We start from the raw sequence: 23,621 nt of genomic DNA on the forward strand, positions 1-23,621 counted from the left end.
GAAGTTGTGAAGAACCAGTAATTAATGCATTGGTCTTAGCTAGCTTGCTCAACTTGCCTGCTTGCTGGCTTGCTTGTCACACGGAGGAATGGAATAACTTCACATTCCTTTCTTCCTCCCTCCACTGCAAAACAGGTTACATGGGTGATGATGTAGTAGTAGATTGATTGGCATCTCCTGAGCACTTAGATCAGTGCATTGCACACAGTAAGCAGTCAGTAAATGTTTGAGGGATGAGTGCAGGGGCTACCATAACTGTCATCTACTTATTCCACCATCTCTCTGCTATCCTTACAAAGTAGAATGATTGAAGAAGATGTGTGTCAGTATATGAATCTTTTGGAGTTTCAAGTCAATACAGTGAATGGTACATTCATAAGTCAATAATTATTTTTGAGCAGCTACCATTTTGTTGCCTGCAGTGTAACACTCCCCTGTCCTTTTTGGTGCAGGGCCATGGGAAAAGTTCTGCCTGTTGTCACACTTTCTGAATGCCACTTAAAAATTCTCCCTACCTTCTCCCAGACACACACACGCAAGTAATCTTCCTCTTCCATCGTCTTGTTTATTTCTTTTTGTATTTCAGGGTGTCTCACATACCAGAAGATGGAGCCAAGATCCAGATTGGTGCCTGTGACTCAGATCAACTGCAGCCTCCCTCAGACAGAACTTCTGGAAAATTTAGATTAAACATCTTTCTCTGACAGCTTTTCCTCCACAGTCCTTGATAACATCACCATTGGAAACTTGAGAACCAACTCCAACCATCCTCACCCCCAGGTGAGGGGACTAGTGGGAATTACTGAGAACCTCACAGCTGTCACCAAATCCATTTCCCCTCATACTTTACTATAAATCTGGTTGTGATTCAATTTTTATTGTGTAAAACTAATCAAATATTCCTAGTCCTGTGTTCTGGATATAGCAGGGAGAGGGAGGAGAAGGGATACAGGAAGTTGAGAGCTAGGATGGGAATGAGAGGCAAAGGTCTTGTGTAGGAAGCACAGAGCTAAGATTCTAGGGTCAGGCACTTCCTTCTGAAGTGATTGGGGAATTGCACTGGGAGTAAACTCTATTACCAGAGAAAGTCTGGTGTGGTAGAAGAATATAAGACGTGGATTCAGAATCCAGCATCAGAGCTTACTGTTTGGCCTTAAACCACTTACCTCCTCTGAACTTAAATTCCTCATCTGTAAGATTAAGAGGTCTCTAATGTCCATCCTTAAACACCATGAGTATGAAGGGACTCCAAGGACTGCCCTCTGCAGATTCTTTGCTCTAGCTCCAAAGCTGTTATATGCATTTGTTCTCATAGCCTGCCGCTATTGTCCATTAGTGTGGACCATGCAGTATATTACACGATTTACATAAAATTAACCTCAACAATTCAGAATAATTTATTATTCCCATTTTATATATAAGAAAATTGAATTTTAGAAGAAATTAATTTACTAAAAATTACATAGTGATCCAGGGTTTACACCAGGTCTGTGCTGTCGCAAAGTACGCTTTTACCTGTTTCCTACCTGCCAGTGAAGACTACGTAAAAGTTTATGGTTAAAAGGAAATGACAGCCTTTTCTGATCTGTTTTTCTCCCACCCGCACTCTGGGGAACTTTCCTGCCCCTGTCCTCAAAGCCGCAAGATACCTTATTACTACTTTTGTCTGAAACTACAGGTCTCAGGAATTCCTGATGTGTGTAACAGTTTAGGTCTTCCGGTCAGCCGGAACCACCCACACCGACTGCTTGTGCTGTGTAGGGTGTACCTCTTCGGAGTTCCTGGAGGTGGTCCCAGGCTGGAGTGGCAGCTGTAATAACCAATAGGCGTGGACATTGCTGGGCCGGCAGCCAATGAGGAATCTGGCAATGGAGAAGCGACCATCATTTATTTGAGAATGTGGGACACGTCTGAAGGAAAATGAGGCTGTATTACAGGTGGCGGCGGCTTCGTCTCCCAGGGTTGCAAGCCTGCGGGCTGCACACGGTGCGTGAGGTACCCAAAGGTTCCGAACCACATTGGCCCCAGCCCAGCGGAACCCCAAAGTGTAGGCTCTCAACCCAGCCTGACACCCTCTACTCCCGCCTTGCGTCTTCGGACCCGGCTACCCTAGCCCTTGGATGCGCCAGTTTTTCTCTAGGGTCAGCAGCCTGGGGGAGCCTAAGACTCCCAGCCGTGGGCCCGTATCACCTTTAAAAGACTAGGAATTAGGACCACGGCCACTTAAATGTTCTGATTTCCCACTGTCCGCTGTCCCAAGAAGGAATGATGGGGCCTGTGTTACCCACTAACGTCTTTCCCTCCAGGCAGCTGTGCCGACCCCTCCACACTGGTTGGTAGAGCGGCTTGGCCTTTTTGAAGAGCTATGGACTGCTCAGGTAAAGAGGTTAGCAAGCGTGGCACAGAAGGAACACCGGGCTATTAAGATATCACTTCCTGGAGGACAGAAAGTGGATGCTGTGGCATGGAACACAACCCCTTACCAACTAGCCCAGCAGATCAGGTACCAGGCCCATTCTGTACCTACCACGATAATCCTTCTACCTCTACTGTCTCGATTTGAACAGGGAAAGAACTCTGCATGTTTATTCCATTCCCATCAAGATAGCTTTTCCTGATAATTCCTTTTTATCTGCATTAGTTTCATAGTCTCTGCCCTTCCTCTATTATGCATTGGGGGAAAAAATGATAGGTTCTATTGCTCTGGTAACATATTTCCCCTTTGCAGTTTTGGAGTGGCTAAGAGATTAGTCCCTCTCTTTCCCTTTGGGTTGTAACCTTGTCTTTTTCTCTATCCCCATCCCCAACTGCTGAAGTTCAAAACTGGCAGATACTGCAGTGGCTGCTCAAGTGAATGGAGAACCTTATGATCTGGAGAGGCCCTTGGAGACAGATTCTGACCTCAGATTTCTGACATTCGATTCTGCAGAGGGGAAAGCAGTAAGTTTCTTCCTCACTGGGGATACAGTGGCTGCTAAACTAAGAGATATTTAAGTGGGCATTTCTAGCATTTATTTCTTTTGCCTCAGTTTCTCCATTTGTATTTGGGAGGCCTACCACAGATTGCTTGTCTTGACTGTTCTTGGCTAAGCTGGAAACTTAGGATGAAAGTTTTTACTTAGCCTGGGTCTGTTAAGCAGTGATCATTGTGCTTGTGAAACGGAGAGATATTAAGTTGAAAACAGAAGGATAACATGACAGGTTAGCCCTCCAACTGTTGAGAGGTGCATTATAAGTCATCTGTACCATATATTTAATTCTAAAATGACTTCCACAACTGAGCACATCACCTGGCCTCCTCTCCACTTCTTCACGTCAGTTTGGATGGCATGAAAACTGACTAGCCTCCTACTATGCTCCAGAACCAGGAACACTGAGGAGTGGGGCTTACTTTCCTCTGTGCATTGCTTCTAGTGACTGTCTTTCTTTCCCATTCAGTTGTTTTTGGTTTTGTTTTACTTTTTAGTGGTCACCCCCCAGGTCAGGTTCCCCATTTTTTTTTTTTTTTTTTGGGCACACGGGCTTAGTTGTTCCGTGGCATGTGGGATCCTCCTGGAGCAGGGATCGAACCCATGTCCTCTGCATTGGCAGGCGGATTCTTAACCACTGCACCACCTAGGAAGCCTCAGGTTCCCCATTTTGTGATAGTTATTCATACTGGTTTTACGCCAGCTTCTCTGAGGAGAGGATCCAAGAGCTAGGGCTAAAGCAGAAGGTTATGAACTCATGAACTCCTTTCTTGTGAACCCAGGTATTCTGGCACTCCAGTACCCATGTCCTGGGGGCAGCAGCTGAACAACTTCTAGGTGCTGTCCTCTGCCAAGGTCCAAGCACAGAATGTGGCTTTTACCATGATTTCTTCCTAGGAAAGGAACGGTGAGTAGTGCAAGGAAGGAGGAGAATGATTCTGGGGTGGTTGGCTTTTCAAAGATTTCAGCATATTTTATGTTATTTTTCTGTTTTTTTTGAAGTATGCTTGACAAATAAAGTTGTAATATAAAGTGTGCACATGATGATTTTATATATGTATACGTTGTGAAAAGATCCCCACAGTCGAGTTATCACATGATTTTTTATCTGTGTGAGAATGCTTAAGATCTACTCTTAGCAAATTTCACTTGTGCGATAGAGAATTTATCACCTATAGTCACCTTGCTATATATTAACTTCTCAGCCCTTATTCATCTTTTTTTTTTATTTTTTGGGGGGTACACCAAGTTCAATCATCTGTTTTTATACACATATCCCCGTATTCCCTCCCTCCCTCGACTTCCCCCCCACCCTCCCTCGAGTCCCCACCACCCTCCCCTCCCAGTCCTCTAAGGCATCTTCCATCCTCGTGTTGAACTCCCTTTGTTATACAACAACTTCCCACTGGCTATCTATTTTACAGTTGGTAGTATATATATGTCTGTGCTACTCTCTCGCTTCGTCTCAGCTTCCCCTTCACCCCCTGCCCCCACCAAACCTCGAGTTTTCCAGTCCATTCTCTGCATCTGCGTCCTTGTTCTTGTCACTGAGCTCATCAGTACCATTTTTAGATTCCGTATATGTGAGTTAGCATACGATATTTGTCTTTCTCTTTCTGACTTACTTCAGTCTGTATGACAGACTCTAGGTCTATCCACCTCCTTACATATAGCTCCATCTCATTCCTTTTTATAGCTGAGTAATATTCCATTGTATATATATGCCACATCTTCTTTATCCATTCATTTGTTGATGGGCATTTAGGTTGCTTCCATGTCCTGGCTATTGTAAATAGTGCTGCAGTAAACATTATGGTACATATTTCTTTTGGGATTATGGTTTTCTTTGGGTATATGCCCAGTAGTGGGATTACTGGATCATATGGTAGTTCTATTTTTAGTTTTTGAAGGAACCTCCAAACTGTTTCCCATAGTGACTGTACCAACTTACATTCCCACCAACAGTGCAGGAGAGTTCCCTTATCTCCACAGCCTCGCCAACATTTGTTGTTTCCAGATTTTGTGATGATGGCCATTCTGATCGGTAGCCCTTATTCATCTTATAACTGAAAGTTTGTATCTCTTTACTGGGGTGGTTTCTGAGGCCTTTTTCTGGGGCCTCAGGCATGTTCAATTTGAAGGAGAGAGAAAGCTGGGGGGCAGGGTCCCTCCATGCCTTCAGCTGTGACATTGGTACCATTTTCTCCATTAGTCCATGTCCTTCCTTTTCTAAATCTGCTTGAAACTTATCTTCTCTAGCCTTTATGAGTTCAGCTTTTACTTCATTCATCATTGCTGTTGCACTAGTTTTGTTTATCCAGATTGCCTGCACACAACATTTAATTTCAAACATAGTTTTTGCTCCAGCTGTAAACTTTGTACCTGATTTCCCATTTGTTTTCCCTAAGTCTATTTGTCTTTGCCAATTATTTTATTTTATTTTATGTTTTTTTATTTTTGGGGCTGTGTTGTGTCTTTGTTGCTGTGTGCAGGCTTTCTCTAGTTGTGGCTAGGGCAGGTTACTCTTCATTGCGGTGCGCGGGCTTCTCATTGCAGTGGCTTCTCTTGCTGTGGAGCACAGGCTCTAGAGCGCAGGCTCAGTAGTTGCGGCACACGGGCTTAGTTGCTCCGCAGCATGTGGGATCTTCCCGGACCGGAGATCAAACCCATGTCCCCTGCATTGGCAGGTGGATTCTTAACCACTGCGCCACCAGGGAAGTCCCTGCCAGTAATTTTAGATGTTTCTAGAGGGCAGAATTTTACCCCCTAGCCAGCACCCAGGTGTGTCACCCAGGTGATGCTCCTTAGAGGAGGGAGCCCAACCAACCCTCATCTTTCCAGGACAATCAAGGGCTCAGAGCTGCCTGTTTTGGAACGAATTTGTCAGGAACTTGCAGCTGCTGCTCAACCCTTCCGGAGACTAGAGGCTTCCCAGGATCAGCTTCGCCAGCTCTTCAAGGTGGGGTGGAGACACACAGGGTTAGGAGGATGGTCTAGAGGCGTGAGGGAAGGAGTGGTTCTCTCCCAGGACTTCTTTGTGGGAGTAAAGACCTGTCTTCACTCTTCCTTTCTTCCAGGATAATCCCTTTAAGCTTCGCCTGATTGAGGAGAAAGTGACAGGTCCCACGGCAACAGTATATGGGTGAGAGCTGTCAAGATTGAAGGAAACAGGGAGGTGGGGATGCACCAAAGGAGGCCAGAAATGGGATAAGGGAAAGAAGATAGAAGGTAATCTGTTGCTTCCAAAAAATAATTGGGAGTTGATTTTCACCTCCCATTGCTCACTCTGTGGAATAGTTCTTCTTTATGTCTCTGTCAGCTGAACGCCCTGGGAGGAGGGTCCTAGAAGTCCAGGAATCTGGAAATCACTCGCTGGCCCCTCTTTCTCCCAGGTGCGGCACTCTGGTTGATCTGTGCAGAGGGCCCCACCTTCGGCACACTGGGCAGATCGGCGGCCTGAAGCTGCTGACGGTCAGTTGTGAGGGCTGGGTTACGCTGAGATTCCTGTCTTCACTGCAGTGAGCTGGGGAATGGGAGGGTGATTCTCTCTCTCAACACCTTCTCTGCTCTGATGGCTAAGGGGGGATCCAGAAATAGAAAGAAACTTTGTCCCTGCCTTCTAGAAACTCCCCATCTGGGGACAGACACTGAACACCCTGCCAGGGTCAAGAAGCCAATTCCAAGGCCACAGTCAGACATCAGCACTAAGAAAGATGCAAGGGAGGGCTGACTGAACAGACTGGACAGGGTCATGTAGGGAAGGGTCCTGTGGAGAGAGGGGGTGTGGAACACCATTTGACAGGCGCAGAGAGAATACTCTTAAGTCAAAGACCTGCCCTTTATGAAAATACTGCTTCTGGGCAAGGTGAGCTGTTATTTGGAATAGGAGCAGGGAGTGAGGGGAGAGGCAGATATGTAGACCAAAAAGCCCTGGACAGAAAACCTAGGCATCTACTCTTGGTCCTACCTCTGCCACTAATGTAGTACATGGCCTTGGGTAAATCTCCTTACCCATTTTCCGCATCTATAGGAGGAGGCTGTTAATTCCCGTCCTACCAGTAAATCCACATCATAGAGACAAAACCAACTAACACAAGGGAAGGTGTTTGAGGAAAAGTTAAAAGTGCTATAAAATGCAGGCTGTTTCTTATTAGTACAATACTGTTGTTCAAGGAAAGAGCAAGCAGAGGCATATTGAATTTCATGGATCCAGGAATAGGACCTAGGGTGGGAGATTGAGTTTTCTAGCAGTTGTATGGGAGATTGATAAGGAGATGGATAGACTAATATTTGACCAGAGCTTAGGGTTACTTCCCTGAGCAGTCATTGATTAGAAGGGGAAGGAACGAAGCACAGGGATGCTGGTAGGGTGGTGGTAGTGAGAATGGGGACAAAAGGAGGTGGCAGAACAAGGGTAGAATTGTGCAGAACCTATGTAGAAATCAAAGCTCAGGCACCAGGGCTTCCCTGGTGGCGCAGTGGTTAAGAATCCACCTGCCAATGCAGGGGATATGGGTTCGATCCCTGCTCCAGGAAGACCCCACATGCCACAGAGCAACTAAGCCCGTGAGCCACAACTATTGAGCCCATGTACCACAACTACTGAAGCCCACGTGCCTAGAGCCTGTGCTCCGCAACAAGAGAAGCCATGGCAATGAGGAGCCTGCGCTCCACAACAAAGAGTAGCCCCCACTTGCCGCACCTAGAGAAAGCCCGCGTGCAGCAACGAAGACCCAACACAGCCAGTAAATGAATAAATTGAAAAAAAAAAAAAAAAACTCAGGCACCTCCATGGTGATAAACATGGCAGGGGTGTCTGGAGGATGGCAGTGGCCATCCTGCTGGTGGTGATGGTGCAAAAAGTAGTGAGAGAGATGAGATGGGATCATTGTCAAGTGGTGTACCTGTGATGTTATGGTCAGAGTATCATATGAGGATTGAAAGAGAGGTCATCCTCCTCATCTTCCCTTTGACTTCCTTTGTCCTCCCGCAGAACTCATCATGCTTATGGAGATTTTCAAGCACTCCAGAGACACTGCAGAGGGTGTCAGGGATTTCCTTCCCCACTGCAAAGGAACTGAGGGCCTGGGAAGAATGGAGGGAGGAAGCAGAATTACGGGACCACCGGCGCATTGGGAAGGTATAGAGACTGGGAAAATGGGGCAGGGAGGGGGTGACAGTGAGGGTTGGAGAGAGATGAAGGAACCTGACTGTGAAGTTGGGAGCAGATTCAGAATCCCACAGACTAAGCAGCTTTGTCAGTTATCTCTTCTGGGTTCCCAAGTGCCTGCTTCCCTGTTGAAGTGATCATTACCATTCCTGACTCCAGGAACAGGAGCTCTTCTTCTTCCATGAACTGAGCCCCGGGAGCTGCTTCTTCCTGCCTCGAGGGACAAGGGTGTATAATGCACTGGTAGCTTTCATCAGGGTAAGGAGGACCCATTTCAGGGGAAGGAAGACTGGGGAGGGACTGAGGGCCTAGAAGAAGCCAGGTATTAGGGGGATTAGAAGTTTAAACATAAATATCGTAAAGTGTGAGTGACCTTTATCAAAGGACTAGAAATGTGTGGTCCAGAGTGGGGAGCATGGGGAGGGAGCGTGGTCCTTACTAGCTTGTGGCTTTGATCAGCATGACCCAGGAGCCCAGAAGGATCACACAGCTGCCATCCTCCTCCTCTCCCCCATCACTCTGGCCTTCCATGTCTGTACCCTCCTCTCCAGGCCGAGTACACCCGCCGTGGTTTCTCAGAAGTGAAGACCCCCACGCTGTTTTCTACGAAACTCTGGGAACTGTCCGGGCACTGGGAGCATTACCGGGAAGACATGTTTGCCCTGCATCCCCCAGGCTCTGACAGGCCCGCCAGCTCCCAGGGTGACCACTCTACCAGTCATCCCACAGACACACTCGCCCTCAAGCCCATGAACTGCCCTGCGCACTGGTGAGCTCGGAGCCAGGAGACCTAGGTCCTCCCAGGGCTGGGGCTAGGCAGCTGGGTTGCTAAATATTAAGTAATAGAAAGAACCTTGGAATAGTATTGGAACACCTGACTTGAGTCTTGAGTCTGCCTACTAGCTCATCATGTAAGTTTGGGAAAATCAGTGCACCTCCCAAAGCCTCCCTCAGTCTCCTCATGTGTAATATCAAGGGTCTGCAGCTGCTGTCTAAGGTTCCTCTTTCAATTCAGTGCCTATCACAGAACAGGGACACAGTAAGTGATGTCTGTTATTGTTGTTACTGAGAGAAATTCATTTTTGACCCAGGCAGGGCTCAGACTGATGAGTGGGATTGACAGGACTCAGTGGGAGGCGTGCCAAGGCTGGAGAGGGCATTAGCTGACGGTGCAGAGGAGGGAAGCCAGCAGACTAGGCGAAGAAGCAGTCTTCAGGGGCTAGTTTTCCCTGTGGCCCTGACTCCTCCCCACCCCAACCTCAGCCTGATGTTCGCCCACCGGCCCAGATCCTGGCGAGAGCTGCCCTTGCGACTGGCTGACTTTGGGGGCCTGCACCGGGCCGAGGCCTCTGGCAGTCTGGGGGGACTGACGCGACTGCGGTGCTTCCAGCAGGATGACGCTCACATCTTTTGTGCACCAGATCAGGTGGCCCTTTCCCAGCTCCACGAAAGCATTTCTAAGCCACCTTTCATTCTCCTTGTGAACCGCCAACATTCCTGACCCTAAGTTGCCCTCTTTATATATGATAATTCAGCTAAATTCTATCACAGAATTTCCTTTATGTTTTTGCTCTGTTTCCCCCAAACTGCCCCCACCCCAGAGCTCCAGCTAGCACGCAGCTCACCTGCCCTTATTCCCCCAGCTGGAAGCAGAGATCCGAGGCTGTCTTGATTTCCTCCGCTCTGTCTACACTGTCCTTGGCTTCTCCTTCCGCCTGGCACTGTCTACCCGGCCATCTGGCTTCCTGGGAGACCCTTGCCTTTGGGACCAGGCTGAGCAGGTAAGCAGGTGGTAGGGAAGCAGAGGCAGATAAACCAGTCTCTGACGGAAGGGGCAGGGAGGTGGGAATCAGGGTGCCTGGTAGAGGTGTGTGCTGAGAGGGTCGTTGTTGGGGACTGGTGAGATCTGTTGCTCATAGTCTAAGATGACATATTCCTCTCTTCTTTCCTTCCCTCTAAAGGTCCTTCAACAGGCCCTAGAAGAATTTGGAGAACCCTGGGACCTCAACCCTGGAGATGGTGCTTTCTATGGGCCTAAAGTAAGCTGGGGACCCTGGTTAGAGTCTTACTTACTCATTTTTTTGTTTTGTTTTATTAAATGTTTAATAGATACGAAGGAATATTTTTAAACTTGTATAGGATATAAAGAAGAGCGATACATTTCCTCGCTCGTGGAGCTTAGGTCTGGTGAGGGCTCTGGGAGGCACATAGGGTGTTTCAGCACCATGGAATCAGTGCTGCATAGGTGCTAAGGGAGCATGTTACTTAGCAGGGTCAGGAAAGGCTTCCCATAGGAACCTCTTTACCTGAAAGGTAATTGTTTCAGGAGGGAACACTGTAGGCAGAGGCTGGGGCGAAGAGTGAAAACTCACATGGCAAATTGGAGTAGGTGAAAGAAGTCGGGGAAAAAGGACTGTAAAGTGTCTGCTGGATTTAGTGAAAAGGCTGTTAGGCTGGGTTTTTTTGTTTGTTTTTGTTGTTTGTTGTGTTTTTAACTGCTGTGGGTTTATTTCCCAGTCCTTTATTTTTTTTATTTGTTTAATTAATTTACTTATTTATTTATTGGCTCTGTGGGTCTTTGTTGCCACGTGAGGGCTTTTCTTTAGTTTCAGTGAATGGGGGCTACTCTTTGTTGAGGTGCGCCGGCTTCTCATTGCAGTGGCTTCTCTTGTTGCGGAGCATGGGCTCTAGGTGTGTGGGCTTCAGTAGCTGTGGCATGTGGGCTCAGTAGTTGTGGCTCTTGGGCTCTGGAGTGCAAGCTCAGTAGTTGTGGCACATGGGCTTAGTTGCTCCATGGCATGTGTAATCTTCCCAGAGCAGGGCTTGAACCCGTGTCCCCTGCATTGGCAGGCAGATTCTTAACCACTGCACCACCAGGGAAGTCCCAGCTATTAGGTTTTGAGGGACCGTTTTTCTGTAAAGTGGGGACTGGGGGTGGAGTCAGAAGTGAATGAATGAACATAACTCTTTCAAGAACATTGGCTCTTATAAAGGCAAAGGAGAGTAGCTGACAGATCAAAAGAGATGCTGATGAAGGGAGAGACTTGAGAAGGTTTAAATGCTGTGATGAGAGGAAGCCTGTTTGGGTCAGGGAGAAGTTGAAGCTGTAGAAGGGGTTTCAGTAGAGGGAAGTTTCTGGGGAGTTTTGAGGGGTGGGATCCAGAACCCTCCACAGAAAGGATCACCTGCACCATTGTTTAGGAAGTAGAAGGAAAGGCTGTGGGGTAGGTGCAAGGAAATTTATAGGTGTGGTGACAGAAGTTGAGACATTTTCCCATCTCATGATATCCATGATCAGAATTTTCCATGAGACAGGAGGCAGGATCATTTGCTGAGATGGGAGTGGGAAAGAGGAGAGTTGTCCGTGAGGGAGTTGAAGGTGGGAAGAGAGGCGAAAGCTTGAAAATCCTTGAGAACAGGATGCAGAGCTGATTAGGGCAGCCAAAGGATTGCTGGCAGCAGCAAGGGTTCAGCTGAGGTTCACAGCAGCGACTTGCATCAGCTACTGGTTTTGCATCTGTGTGGTGTGTGGCGTGTTGGGCAGCAGTGGGCAGTGCTGTTGCAGGGCCAAGGAGGTGGGAGGTGAGGGTGCCACTGGGGTGGGGCTTTGTCCTGTGGATGTGACAGAAGAACGATGGTGCCAGGGAGCCAGGGAGAGTGGTTACAGCTGCATGGGGAAAGAAACAGAGGTGGGAGAGGCTGAGAGGCCTGTAAATGGGAAGAAAAATGAGTTAAGGAGCTGAGAGTTGGAAGAGCCATTAATAGCAATAATTGTCAGGGCTGGAAGGACGAGAGATGGTAATCAGAGCAGGTGTCTGATGGGCTGTCGCAGGTGCAGGCATTCTGGGTGATGACAGGATGAAGGATGTAGCCATAGTGCGGGTGTGGGTGAAGGTCTCTGAGATGAGGCATTCAAAGCATGGAGAGGCTGGGGCGAGGATGGGGCCGTTCATGTGAGTGTCGGTGTCCCCTAATATTGCACCACTATTCAGTGGAAAGAGCCACTGCCAGAATCTCCAGTGAGTGATGTAGAGCGTGATACAGCTGGGTAACATGTCTGTCCACAGCCTGGGACGTGGTAGGTAGAAGGGGGTGGCGTGTGTAATGGAGGATACCGGTTCTGGTTTCTCTCATGTCCTCCCTTCTGTCTCCTCCAGATTGACGTGCACCTCCACGACGCCTTGGGTCGGCCCCATCAGTGCGGGACGATCCAGCTTGACTTCCAGCTGCCCCTGAGATTTGACCTCCAGTACAAGGGGTACGGAGCCTTGTCCTGTTCCCCTTTCCCTTGGCCCATGGAATAAGTGGAGGGCAACTTCCCTCTCTACCTTTGACCCTAAAAAACTAAACCCCATCCTCTACACCCTCCCTTACCAGGGCTGATGATTTCTTGGAAACTGGAAGGTGATCTTAGGTGCACATTTTATGACACGTCTCCATTCCATCCACCCCCTCTTTCCCTCCAAGGCAGGCGGGGGCCCTGGAGCGTCCCGTCCTCATTCATCGAGCAGTGCTAGGTTCTGTGGAAAGGATGTTGGGCGTGCTGGCAGAAAGCTGTGGGGGAAAATGGTGAGACCTCTGACCTCCGACTCCTGTCCGGGCCCTCCCGCCAGATAGTGCATGCTCCGCATCCGGGCCCCCTGCAGACGCCAGCTTCTGCTTCCTTCTAGAGTCTGCTCCCTGCAAGCCACACGTGTGGTCCGAGCCAGCAGAAATAATTTGCTTTCCTCTGGTCTCTCCATCAGGCCACTGTGGCTGTCCCCGTTCCAGGTGGTGGTCCTCCCTGTAGGGACGGAGCAGGAGGAATATGCCAGGGAGGTGAGGGGTCGGGGGTGAGCGCGGGGGCCGAAGCAGGACTACTAGGGAGGCTGGGGGTGAGCGGTGGGTGGCAGAGGCCACGTGAGGTAGTGAAAGGGGCACGGTGCTTGGAATCACAAGTCTGGACGTGAATGGCCGCTGGCCTGTATGCTGGGAATTCCACATCCAAAAGATGAGCTAATCCCGCCTTGTGATGATGTGTGAAAATTAAACAAATTAATAAATGTTAAATGCTGACAACAGAGCACTTGGCACTAAAGGGGGCTTGGATAAATGTTGATTTTATTTTTCCTTCCTAGAGAGGAGTAAGGATATGCACAGTGCGAGAGCCGAGCAGCTTGTTGGGTAGAGTGGTGTCTAGAAACAGGCAGAGTCCAGGGAGGCTTGGCTCCAGAAGGAGGCAGACGAGGATGCTGTGGGGGCTGGGGAGGGACCTCAGTGTGGAGAGTGAGGAGGTTTGTCCCTGAGAACTGGAGAGCCTTGAGGCAGGGCAAGGAAGAGCAGATGCTGCAGCTTGAGGAAAAGTGGCATCAGACTATTCCAGCTCCTCAGCCTTCCGTTAAATCAAGTTCGGGTCAATGATCCTCTCCCCCAGACACAGCGGAGCCTGCAAGCTGCAGGACTGGTCGGCGACCTGGACGCTGACTCCGGACTGACCCTCAGCCGGAGAATCCGCCGGGCTCAGCTCGCCCACTACAATTTTCAGTTCGGTAAGACCTGGTCAGCACAGCCCCCAGAGCCTTGCACTCTTGCACCTGGCCTGCATGTTGTTCTTTCCTGGCAAGTTTGGTCATCCACGTATGTGGGTAAATTGCGGCTCCTTACCTGAGCTGGGCAGGAGCCAAGATTCAGAATGTCTGAGCCATTTGGGCCCTAGGCTCCTTCACCCCCTGATCAGCACCTCTGACCCTCAGTACAGTTTTCTTCTGACCCCCCACCCTAGCTCTTGGTTAATTAGCCAAGAGAGCATCAGAGAGAAAGGAACAGGAAGGGTTAATAAGACATTAATTAGTTAGCTTTGTTTATTCTAAACCTGGATAGAGTCAGGAGGAGAAAGGCTTTAAGGAAAAAAAGTCTAGGCCTGGCTTGCTGCTTTTTGTCATTTTCCAAGGTTCAGAGCTCTTGTCTTGAAGGCAAGGAGTAGAAACTTCTCAGCCAGATTACCTGACCCCCCCCCCCCCCCCGCCCCCTTCCCACCCGCCAGTTTCTGGATCTGCTTCTTGATCTGTTTTTCTTTGGCTGACCTTACTATCTCTGACCCCTGGGCTCCTGAGTGGAAGTGATAAGACCTGTAAGAGAATGTCTGGAATATTTCTTTATCCCCTCAGGATGACCAGGGAACTGGAGAGCAAGAGATAGCTAAATATATCCTTTCCTGGAACCATGTTTGAGCTCTGCTCTTCGTAAAGATTTTGGTCTCTTACATTTCTGCATAGCAAAAGGGGATAGCCTCTGGATAAGTTTGCCCTAAGATTCCCAAACCTCCCCTCTTCCTGCAGTTGTTGGCCAGAAAGAGCAGAGTAAGAGAACAGTGAACATTCGGACTCGAGATAATCATCGACTTGGGGAACGGGACTTGGCCGAGGCGGTACAGCGGCTGCTGGAGCTACAGAACACCAGGGTCCCAAATGCTGAAGAAATTTTCTGAGCTCTTATGTGTAAATGTGGCAGAGACCTGCAGGAGCCACTAGCCCGCCTTAACGCGGAGGGGCGCAATGTAGTTGACAGAGTCTGGAGTCCCCCACACCCCTCAGACCTTGTGTGGAGGCGTGAATCTGCTCTCATGAAAAGTGATCTGGTCTGGGGGACGCTGTGGCTTGGATGTGAGGAGAGTAAAACTGAAAATAATAAACGTGAAGCCACTGGGTGTGTGTCTTCTTCTCTGACTCCTGATGGAGACATAAAAGGGAACTTGACCCTGTCTCCGTCTCTTTTGTCCTAGGGGGTCGGGGAAGTTGGAAAGGGGCAGCCCAGGGCTCTCCCTGGTGGGAGAGCTCCGTGGGATAGCTGTCCTGTCCCCTCTGTAAACTCCTTAGTGCCCTGTTTCCCCACCCCCCAATTCAGCAGGGTGTCAGATTCATTCTCCACAGAAGGCAGCATGCAAGTGGAGAAATTGAGCCACAAAATGTCTCAGACCTTTCTTGCTCCATGATTCTCAGAATCAGTTTGTCTTGGGGTTGGGTTTACCTCCATTCTTCTCAGTCCTCTCAGGAGGCTTCAGGGTGAGTTTGGGAGGAGTGTCTGCTGGAGGAGGAGCAGCTGGGACTGACTCATGACAGGAAGCTAAGGAGGGCGGTAGCTATCCCCAGACAGACTATAAAGAGGAGAAGGAACCGGCCCTGGAGTTCACAACAGCGCTAACAGCAACTGGAGAAGCAGGCTTCCAGCCGCCCAGCCCTTCAACTCAGATCTGCTTGAGAGGACCTACCTGGGTGTCCCACCGACCAGTCCTTGCCCCAGGATGGGGACCATGTCCAGAGCAGCCTTGGTCTTGGCCTGTTTGGCTGTTGCTTCTGTAGCCTCTGAGGGAGGTGAGTTGGTGCTGGAGCCAGCACGCGGAAGGGGGGCCTGGCAGCCATGGGCTGGGGCCCGGGTCCGGCCATCCCAGATGGCTCATCACCAGCGAAACGGTGCCCCCCTTGGCTGCCTGTTTGTGAGCAGGCCTGTGGTGGGCCTGGGCTCTGGAGGCTCTAACCAGGCAGGGGGGGCAGGGGTACAGAGGGAAAGGGATTCCTAGAGAGTGCTGCCAAAACACGTTTGTAGTCAAACAGACAACTGAGGAGGGTGGATGGATTCACAGGGTGAGGGGCCTGAGGTACATGTGGGACCTGTTAGCCGCAAGAGAGAAGAAGAGAAGCCCCCAGGCTGCTCAAAACAAGTTGACTGACCCAGAGAACCTTGACTGACTCCCTACCTGGTTAGGAGAAGAGTTGAGAGGGTATCGTCCATCTCCGGGGGACCAGGCACAGCCACTCTCTAGCTCACACACATTATTTGCTTAGATACCAAACAGAACGTTCCTGTGGGAAACTGTTGAGAGGGCGTCATAGATGTAGTCTATCTCGGAAGGCGTTGTCCTGTCTTTCCCAGGTCCCTAGTCTTTTGTGACTGCAGATCGGCTACAGGCGATTCCTTTCCCTATGGCTGTGAGGTGAGTTGCCTCAGGAGGCCTGAACCATTCCAGTTTCACAGGTCCTAAGTTGAGACCTAAACTAAGGAGGATCTGAGACTAGCTGGAGAGGAGGCAGTTCAACTTGTCTGTGGAATCCTTACTAGAAGGCCCAAAGATGTTTCAAAGGCCTGGAGTAGGAGAGGGTGGAGGAGATGGGCAGGGGAGGCTCCAGCCAGTTCCAGGTCTGGTCTGTGGGGAGAGCCCAGAAGCACTAAGGGAAAGACACACAAGGTTAAGACCTTCCCCGCCAGCCCCATACGTCACACTCCTTTGAGGCTTGGTCTTGGGAGACCCAAGGCTTTGAGCCCGGTAGAGGTGAGGCACTCAGATTATCATACCCAATTGGTCTTGACAGGTGTGTTTGCGGGTGGTTTAGGGGACATGGGGCAGGAGCAATACAGGAAGGCTTCTGGTGTCTTGGTCATGGTTTCTAAGCTCTTGACCTCTACTGGCTCCCCTTCCCATGCTCAGGGCCAGGAAAGGGCCCCTCAAAACCACCCCTGACTCATCCTTCCTCTTCCAGGCTTCAAGGCTCCAGGGCAGAGGGAGGTGCGGCCAGAGCCTCTCACACACCCCCTTCAAGAAGGTAAGAGCTTGGGGGAGTGGCATGAGGACGGGGGCTCCGGGAGGAAACGCAGGCTCTGATCCTCTCCCTTCCTGCCTGTAGTTGGCTATGCTGCACCCCCTTCGCCGCCTCTGCCCAGAACTCTCCCCGTGGCTCACCCCGACCCCTCTCAGCACAGCCCTCAATTGGAGGGACAGAGTGAAGGTAAGTCTCAGTTCCACCTCTAGGTGTCTAGCCTGGCTTCCTTCCCGATCTTCAGAAGGGGAGGGGAAGAAGGAGTGGGCTACTCACACACTCCCTGTTCTGTAGTGCAGCCCTCTTCCTCTCAGGAAGCCACCCCTGCCCAGGAGGAGCTGCCCCCTCCCCAACTGCCTGTGGGAAAGAAAGGTGAGTGCCTGCCCGCTCCCTCGCTGCCGCCGCTGCATCTTGCTGACATCAGCCTGATCCTTGCTCCTTTGTGTCCTCACCCCTGTCTTGCAGGGGATCCCCCTCTCCTTCAAGAAGCCATCCCCCTCCAGGAACGGCTGTCCCCTCCCCAGGTCCCTACTGAGCAGAAGGAAGGTGAGGGACTCCTTGCCCTCTTTACCCTCCTCCCTACCCGGGGCTGACAGCCCGGGCTTTGGGGCCTCTGTCACTGACTAGATGTGTAATAACCTTGGGTAAGTTACCGCTCCAAGCCTTAGTTTCTTCATTTGTAACACTGGGGAAATAATACCTATTTTATAAAATAATAAGGTAAATGACACAAAAGTAGCATTTATTTTCACTTGCTTCTCTACTGAGTTGCCTTTTATGAATGGGAACGGGCCTGTCTTCTAGAGATGTCCGTGCCAATATGATTTTTGTTTATGCGTCTCCTTGTACCCCAGTAGACCCACCTTTCCTATATCAAGAGGAGGAGACCCTCCAGTCTAAGCAGAGAGGGAGTGAGTGACAGCTTGTGTCTGTCCATCCCCCCGCTTTAGTGCTGAGACCCTGGTAGCGAGCGGTGCAGGGTCGGGGGTGGGGGAGCAGGAATTCTGAGCCTTGGGCAGCAGCACAGGGAGCAGGCGTGATTTGGGGTTGGGGAGCTAATAAGGGTGACACCTTTCACGACTCAGGTCTCTTTTCCTTTTAGTCAGTCATTCTGAAGGTAAGAGCCACGAATTCATTTCTTCCCCTTTTCCTCTATATCCTGCCAACCCTTTCTTCTCAACCCCAAGTTCTTTCAATCCTCCCATCTCAATCCAGCCTCTCTCTATCCTCTGCATGTTCTCCGTTCCCACTCTGTTTTCCCCATTCTAGAAAACCTGGCTCCCTTCATGGACCACAGACCCCCAGAGCCTGAGTCCCGGAATCCAGCCCAGCACTGCCAACAGGACCGACCCCGAGGTGGCTGGGGCCACCGGCTGGATGGCTTCCCCCCTGGGCGGCCTTCTCCGGACAATCTGGATCAGATCTGCTTTCCTAATCGTCAGCATGTGGTGTACGGCCCTTGGAACCTACCACAGACTGGCTTCTCCCACCTTATTCGTCAGGGTGAGACCCTCAATTTGCTGGAGACTGGATATTCCCGCTGCTGCCGCTGTCAGAGCCAAACAAACCGCCTGGACTGTGCAAAACTCGTGGTAAGGTTTGGGCTTTAACCCCCAGACAGTGTGTGTGTGTTTCAAGGACTAGAGGCCTAAGCTTGGGTATGTAGGAACCTCAGGTCCCTTTTATTGGCCCTACCTTGGGCTTTCTTCTTCTTAGTGTGCCAGAAGAGCAGAGGACAGCCTCTGCTTCTTTCTTATCTGCCTGCCCAGGGTCCTTTTCTGGAACCTGGGAGGAAGACAGGAATGTGGACAGTGGGCTGCCGGACTGATCCACCCCTCTTGCTCTAGTGGGAGGACGCAATGACCCGGTTCTGTGAGGCCGAGTTTTCGGTCAAGACCCGACCCCACTTGTGCTGCAAACGGCAGGGGGAGGCCCGATTCTCCTGCTTCCAGGAGGAAGCCCCCCGGCAACACTACCAGCTCTGGGCTTGCCCCAGCCACCAGCCTGGTATTTCCTCGGGCCCCGAGCTGCCTTTTCCCCCTGGGCTACCCACACTGGACAATATCAAGAACATCTGTCACCTAAGACGCTTCCGCTCTGTGCCACGCAACCTCCCACCTACTGACCCCATCCAAAGGCAGCTGCAGGCTCTGACCCGGCTGGAGGGGGAGTTCCAGCGCTGCTGCCGGCAGGGGAACAACCACACCTGTACATGGAAGGCCGTAAGTGGGCATCCCAGCATCCCGAGAGCCTGTCTGCCTGCCCACCCGTCTCCAACCTCTGATACCACCGGCTTGTTCATCCGTGTACCTACCCATTGTGATCATGTCTGCCCATTCATCTGCATGTGAATGTCCGTCCATCCACTGTGTTCCTCGTCTGAGTCTGTTCATCGTGTGCCTTCGTCCAGTACTCCTGACCTCGTCCACCCTATACCCTACGCGTGCACCTGTCTGCCATCCATCCATCCAGCTCTGGCCTCACCTGACCCTCTCCGTCTACCATTCCAGCACATTCCTGTGGCCAGCTCCGAACGTCATCTGTACTTCTACCCTTCCACCGTCCCAACCCCATACATCCACAGCTGCCTCCTTGCCCCCTAGTTCTTTGCCCTTCCCTTTTGGCACCTGGGGCTGGGAAGCCCCGCATCTCATAGCGTGGGGCAGTGAGGGAAGCGGAGGGTCAGGAGGGCCAAGTGTCCAGGCATCTGACTTTCCTTTCTCTGGCCCACAGTGGGAAGATACCCTTGATGGCTACTGTGACCAGGAACAGGCTATAAAGACCCACCACCACATGTGTTGCCACTACCCTCCTAGCCCTGCCCGTGATGAGTGCTTTGCCCGTCGGGCTCCTTATCCCAACTATGACCGGGACATCTTGGCCCTGGACCTCAGCCGAATCACCCCCAACCTCATGAGTCATCTGTGTGGAAATCAAAGAGTTCTCACCAAGCAGTGAGTCTTGCCCAGTTCTTCCCCAACTCTCTTCCCTTCTCCAAAACCTCCCTTGTGGGGCACCCTCTGGGGCACTCTTGGGAAGAGCAAAATCATGGTCTGCAAGCACTGTTTTGGTGCCTAGGGACACCCAAAGACCCTGACCCTTGCCCCTTTCCTGTCAACACAGTAAGCAGATTCCTGGGCTGATCCAGAAGGTGACTGCCCGCTGCTGTAACGTGCCATTTCCAGAGCAGACCTGCTGTGCTGAGGAGGAGGTGAGTGTGAGGGCAGGGGTCACAGTCTCCAAAGGAATGTGGAGGAAGGGGGAGAGAAGGCTGCAACTGCAGGCTGCCCCGTCGTTTAGTACCTCAAACCAGCCCACAGAAATAATGAGGACTACTAGGGAGATCTTTTTTCTTGGTTCCAGAAGTCTTCATTCCTGACCTGACCTGCTCCCAACCCCTAAGTGCCTGTAATATGCCGTCTCTGGGCCTCTAGGTTCTGGTATTTGCAGATGTTCACATCTGTCCGTCACAAGGAGTCTAGATGTGGAAGGCCTCCTTGTCCTCTCTTTGGGCCCCAGGAAGGGATCTAGGGAGAGAGGAGTAGAAGTTGAGGGAAGCGGGACTTGGGACACCCAAGTAACCAGGCCTGACCTCTGACAACCCTCCTCCCCTATCATGTCTGCTTTGCTCCTTCATCAGAAATCAGCCTTTATTGATGACCTGTGTGGTCCCCGACGTAACTTCTGGCGAGACTCTGCTTTCTGCTGTAAACTGAGTCCTGGGGATGAACAGATGAACTGCTTCAACACCAATTATCTGAGGAATGTGGCTCTAGTGGCTGGAGACACTAGGGATGCCAAGGGCCAGGGGGAGCAGGGCCCAACTCGGGGAACAAATATCAGCTCCACCCTTGAGCCCAGGGAAGAGTGAGTCACCCCAGAGCCGTGGAGAGTCAGATTGGGGGAACCCCACCCCACCCCACCCTGCTGCAGTACTCATTATGGTAAACACCTCTCGGATTTGGCCTCATTGTGTCTGCTGTCTCACACAAACACACCCTGCTAAATCTGCCGGGATTTTCTTCAGTGACTGGGCCCTGAGGCCCACTGCCGCACCCCCACTAACTGAGCACAAGTCTTTCCACAGGCTGTGTGGGGACCAGAACTAAACGGTTTCACTTCAGTATTTGTCATCTTGAATTTATTCACATATTTAAAAGGAATGTCACTTTGTTAGCTGGCTATCAGGATTCAGAAGTGAAAAAGATATGATTCATGTCTTCGGTGAGTCCCCAAAATGCCACAGCCCTGCCTGACAATTTTTAAACTTCACTTTTTATCCTTGGAGTCCATGTGTTTATTCATTCAGTATACATTTATTGAACGTCTGTCGATGTGCACTGGGCTAGACTGCGGGATACACACTCAGAAAACACACAGTTCCTTCCTTCAGGTTGCTCACATTCCGGGAACCTAGCAGGTGTGATTAGTACTGTGGTACACAGCTGCCAGAGTGCCAGTATGCGCGGAGCACTTGACAACCAGGCGAGAGCTGGGAGTGGGGCTGGAGCCGTGGGGGTGCGCCAGGGAAGGCCTCTGCGGGGGTGAGGTCAGGGCTTCTCCAGGAGAGAAGCAGAGGGTACAAGGGGCAGGTACGGCCCAGGCGAAGGGACAGCTCACGCAGAAGGAAGGACAAAGGCTGAGAGGACCTGACTGGTGGTTATTCCTCCCAGATGTGGCCAGAAAGCTCAGCTGGAGCGCAACACGAATGACTCATCCGCAGGGCTTAAAGTGGATCTTGGCACTTCTGCCCGCGAGGGTACCGACGGTTTGAAGAAGAGTATGTGTTCAGATTTGCCTTTTATGCTGTCTAGTCGGCAGCCAGCAACCCGGGAGGCCAGTTCAGACAGTGTCGTGACAGTGCCTGAGAGGAGGGCGCCGTAGCACGCAGACCGGAGCTAGACCACAGGGTGGCGGGACCCTGCGGCCCTTCGGGGTTGCCCACAGGAAACCGGAGCCTCCAGGCCGGAGCTGAAAGAACTGGAATGAAGGCTCAATCCGGTGGGGACGAGTCCTCTGTGATTCTGCTGCCTGGACAACTTTTCAGCAAGCAGGACCTGCCCTACCCAATTTATGGAGAAAGAGGGTGAAACAGGGACTGCCATCCTTCCCCTCCAGGGGACTACCTGAGCCCCAGCAGCTCTAAAATTGACACCCGTCGTCCCCTCCTCCGCTCCTGCATCGCCTTTTAGTTAACGTATTTACATTTTACCAGCACAGCCGTTTCTAACCCATCAGCGTTTTAGCAGCCCCTTCGCCTGTCCGTCAGCACGGGGCCAATGAGCGGGCGAGAGACGCCCCGGGCCCGAGACGCCCCGGGCCCCGCCACGCCCGCCCGGTGCTCGCGTCGCGCTCTCGGAGAGCGTCAGCGCGCCTGCGCGGACGTCCGCTGCGCCTCAGATCGCTTGTAGGGGCCGGAGACTGGGCTGGAGCACAGCCGGCTGACTCTCCCCGCATCTCGCGGGCTCATCCGCCCTCGGTGCACGGGTCCAAACCAGCTCGCGGGGCGGAGACCTGGCTGGTGGAGGGATGGGCGGGCAGCTTCGCCAGCAGAGGCACCTCTCTAACGGGCTCTGTCCCTCCAGGAGCCTCCCCAAGATGCTTTAGAACTGCATTTCCAAAGCGCATTGCCAAGTCTGGAGAGGGTGTCAGAGACGAGTTGGACCACAGTCCCAGAACTGAGGCATTTATAGTCTGCTGGGAAGGAGAAGAAGGAAACCAGAAAAGCAATAGTAAGCAGCTATAATGAAAGAATATCAAGTGGTAAATTGATATAAGCATCATAAGCTGAGAGTTAAAGGAAGTATCAGCTACAAATGGGCACTTGCCATCTTCTTCTACAAGGATTACATCATATGCTGCTGCTGCTGCTGCTGATTTTCAACACTCCCTGAAAGGAGTTCAGGGTGGAGGGCAGAAATGAGGCACTCTGTGCTCTGGAAGATACTGGCAGAACAGGTCTTCAGGTAGTTAGATATTTTTAGGAGCTGATTTTATGAGCCCAATTCTTGTATCTCCTCGTATCTAGAAAAGCACTAAAATCCTTCATGGTGACGCCTGCTGCTCGTGACTGGCAGCATTGCTCTGCAGAAAAAATGGGCTTGATTGCATGTACTCCCCCTTCACCAAAATCACATACTACCAACTTTCTCCCCTGCCTCTTTGCAACAGTTTCTCTGAGCTCTCTGAAATGCTGTCTCCCAGGCTGCAGTTCTCATTTTGCCCCAAATAACTTACAACTCTCATGTTGTGCATTTTTTTTAAGCTGACAGTTATTACGGCAATGACGAAGGGACCCAGAGTGGACTTCTCTCCTTCACCTGAACTCTACAAGGAACTGGAGCCTTGGTACCAGCAGAGGCCCCTAGCACCCATCCGCCTCCTCGGAGAGTCCAGACAAATTTGGCTCTCTCCTGGTTCTCGGATCTCCCATATTGGTTGATGATTCTGAGTTTTATTTGGTGGTGTAGCAAGTACCTGCCTCCTCCCAGTTGAAAGATAAAAATGGGGGGGGGGGGGGTGTGTAGTGCTGGTTGAAAAATACCAGGGAAATACCCATGCAGTGGAAAGATACTGGTTGGAGCTCTGTTGAAAGATACCGAGGAATATCCACCCAGTTGAAAGATACTGGCCCGGGCTCTGGTTGAAAGAAACCAGGGTTTGCTCAGTTGTAGGAGACTTAGTGGTCTGCGCTGAGTGGTTAGGTAAGAGGCCGATCTGACGCTTTTCCTCAGTTCAGCTGCCTTAATAGAATTTGTCAGGTTAAAAGTGAAGATATTACATGAGAGCTTTGCTCTGAAGAAAAGGGACAAAACTCCTGGTCGGTTATGTTTTTCTTAGATGACTGAGAAATTTATGGGAGTGGTGGAGGCAGAGTCCTCATACTGTGCAGTGGTCCCATAGGGAAACCCC

At 51.0% G+C, this 23,621-nt stretch overlaps 2 protein-coding genes across 13 annotated transcripts; both read left to right on the plus strand.

The window, feature by feature from the left end:
- The first annotated feature begins 1,710 nt into the window (after positions 1-1,710).
- On the plus strand, positions 1,711-15,135 carry TARS2 (threonyl-tRNA synthetase 2, mitochondrial). Of its 7 annotated transcripts, none has more exons than XR_009051367.1 (18): positions 1,712-1,986; positions 2,307-2,503; positions 2,817-2,940; positions 3,752-3,876; positions 5,811-5,928; positions 6,047-6,111; positions 6,362-6,440; positions 7,963-8,109; positions 8,299-8,397; positions 8,691-8,908; positions 9,403-9,565; positions 9,783-9,920; positions 10,101-10,178; positions 12,297-12,397; positions 12,607-12,708; positions 12,885-12,949; positions 13,549-13,667; positions 14,457-14,594. XR_009051367.1 is itself a non-coding variant. In XM_057722173.1 (18 exons), exons 1-18 carry the CDS (start codon positions 1,921-1,923, stop codon positions 14,603-14,605), a joined length of 2,157 nt encoding a protein of 718 aa, XP_057578156.1. In that variant the 5' UTR covers positions 1,718-1,920; the 3' UTR covers positions 14,606-15,135. The 7 variants fall into 7 exon arrangements, 2 of the variants coding, with proteins under 2 accessions (XP_057578166.1, XP_057578156.1); XM_057722173.1 differs by having other exon boundaries at positions 1,718-1,986; positions 12,885-12,957; positions 13,553-13,667; positions 14,457-15,135; XR_009051373.1 differs by lacking the exon at positions 14,457-14,594 and having other exon boundaries at positions 1,711-1,986; positions 12,611-12,708; positions 13,549-13,613.
- A 151-nt stretch (positions 15,136-15,286) lies between these two features.
- Positions 15,287-20,996, plus strand: ECM1 (extracellular matrix protein 1). Of its 6 annotated transcripts, XM_057722214.1 has the most exons (11): positions 15,288-15,488; positions 16,653-16,715; positions 16,797-16,898; positions 17,004-17,081; positions 17,175-17,255; positions 17,812-17,826; positions 17,979-18,301; positions 18,557-18,931; positions 19,443-19,663; positions 19,833-19,920; positions 20,350-20,996. In XM_057722214.1, exons 1-11 carry the CDS (start codon positions 15,419-15,421, stop codon positions 20,578-20,580), a joined length of 1,647 nt encoding a protein of 548 aa, XP_057578197.1. In that variant the 5' UTR covers positions 15,288-15,418; the 3' UTR covers positions 20,581-20,996. The 6 variants fall into 6 exon arrangements, with proteins under 6 accessions (XP_057578216.1, XP_057578197.1, XP_057578223.1 ...); XM_057722233.1 differs by lacking the exon at positions 17,004-17,081 and having other exon boundaries at positions 15,287-15,488; XM_057722225.1 differs by lacking the exon at positions 17,812-17,826 and having other exon boundaries at positions 15,290-15,488.
- Positions 20,997-23,621: the final 2,625 nt, after the last annotated feature.

Source organism: Hippopotamus amphibius, chromosome 1 (genome assembly GCF_030028045.1).
Source record: "Hippopotamus amphibius kiboko isolate mHipAmp2 chromosome 1, mHipAmp2.hap2, whole genome shotgun sequence".
Classification (NCBI taxonomy): domain Eukaryota; kingdom Metazoa; phylum Chordata; class Mammalia; order Artiodactyla; family Hippopotamidae; genus Hippopotamus; species Hippopotamus amphibius.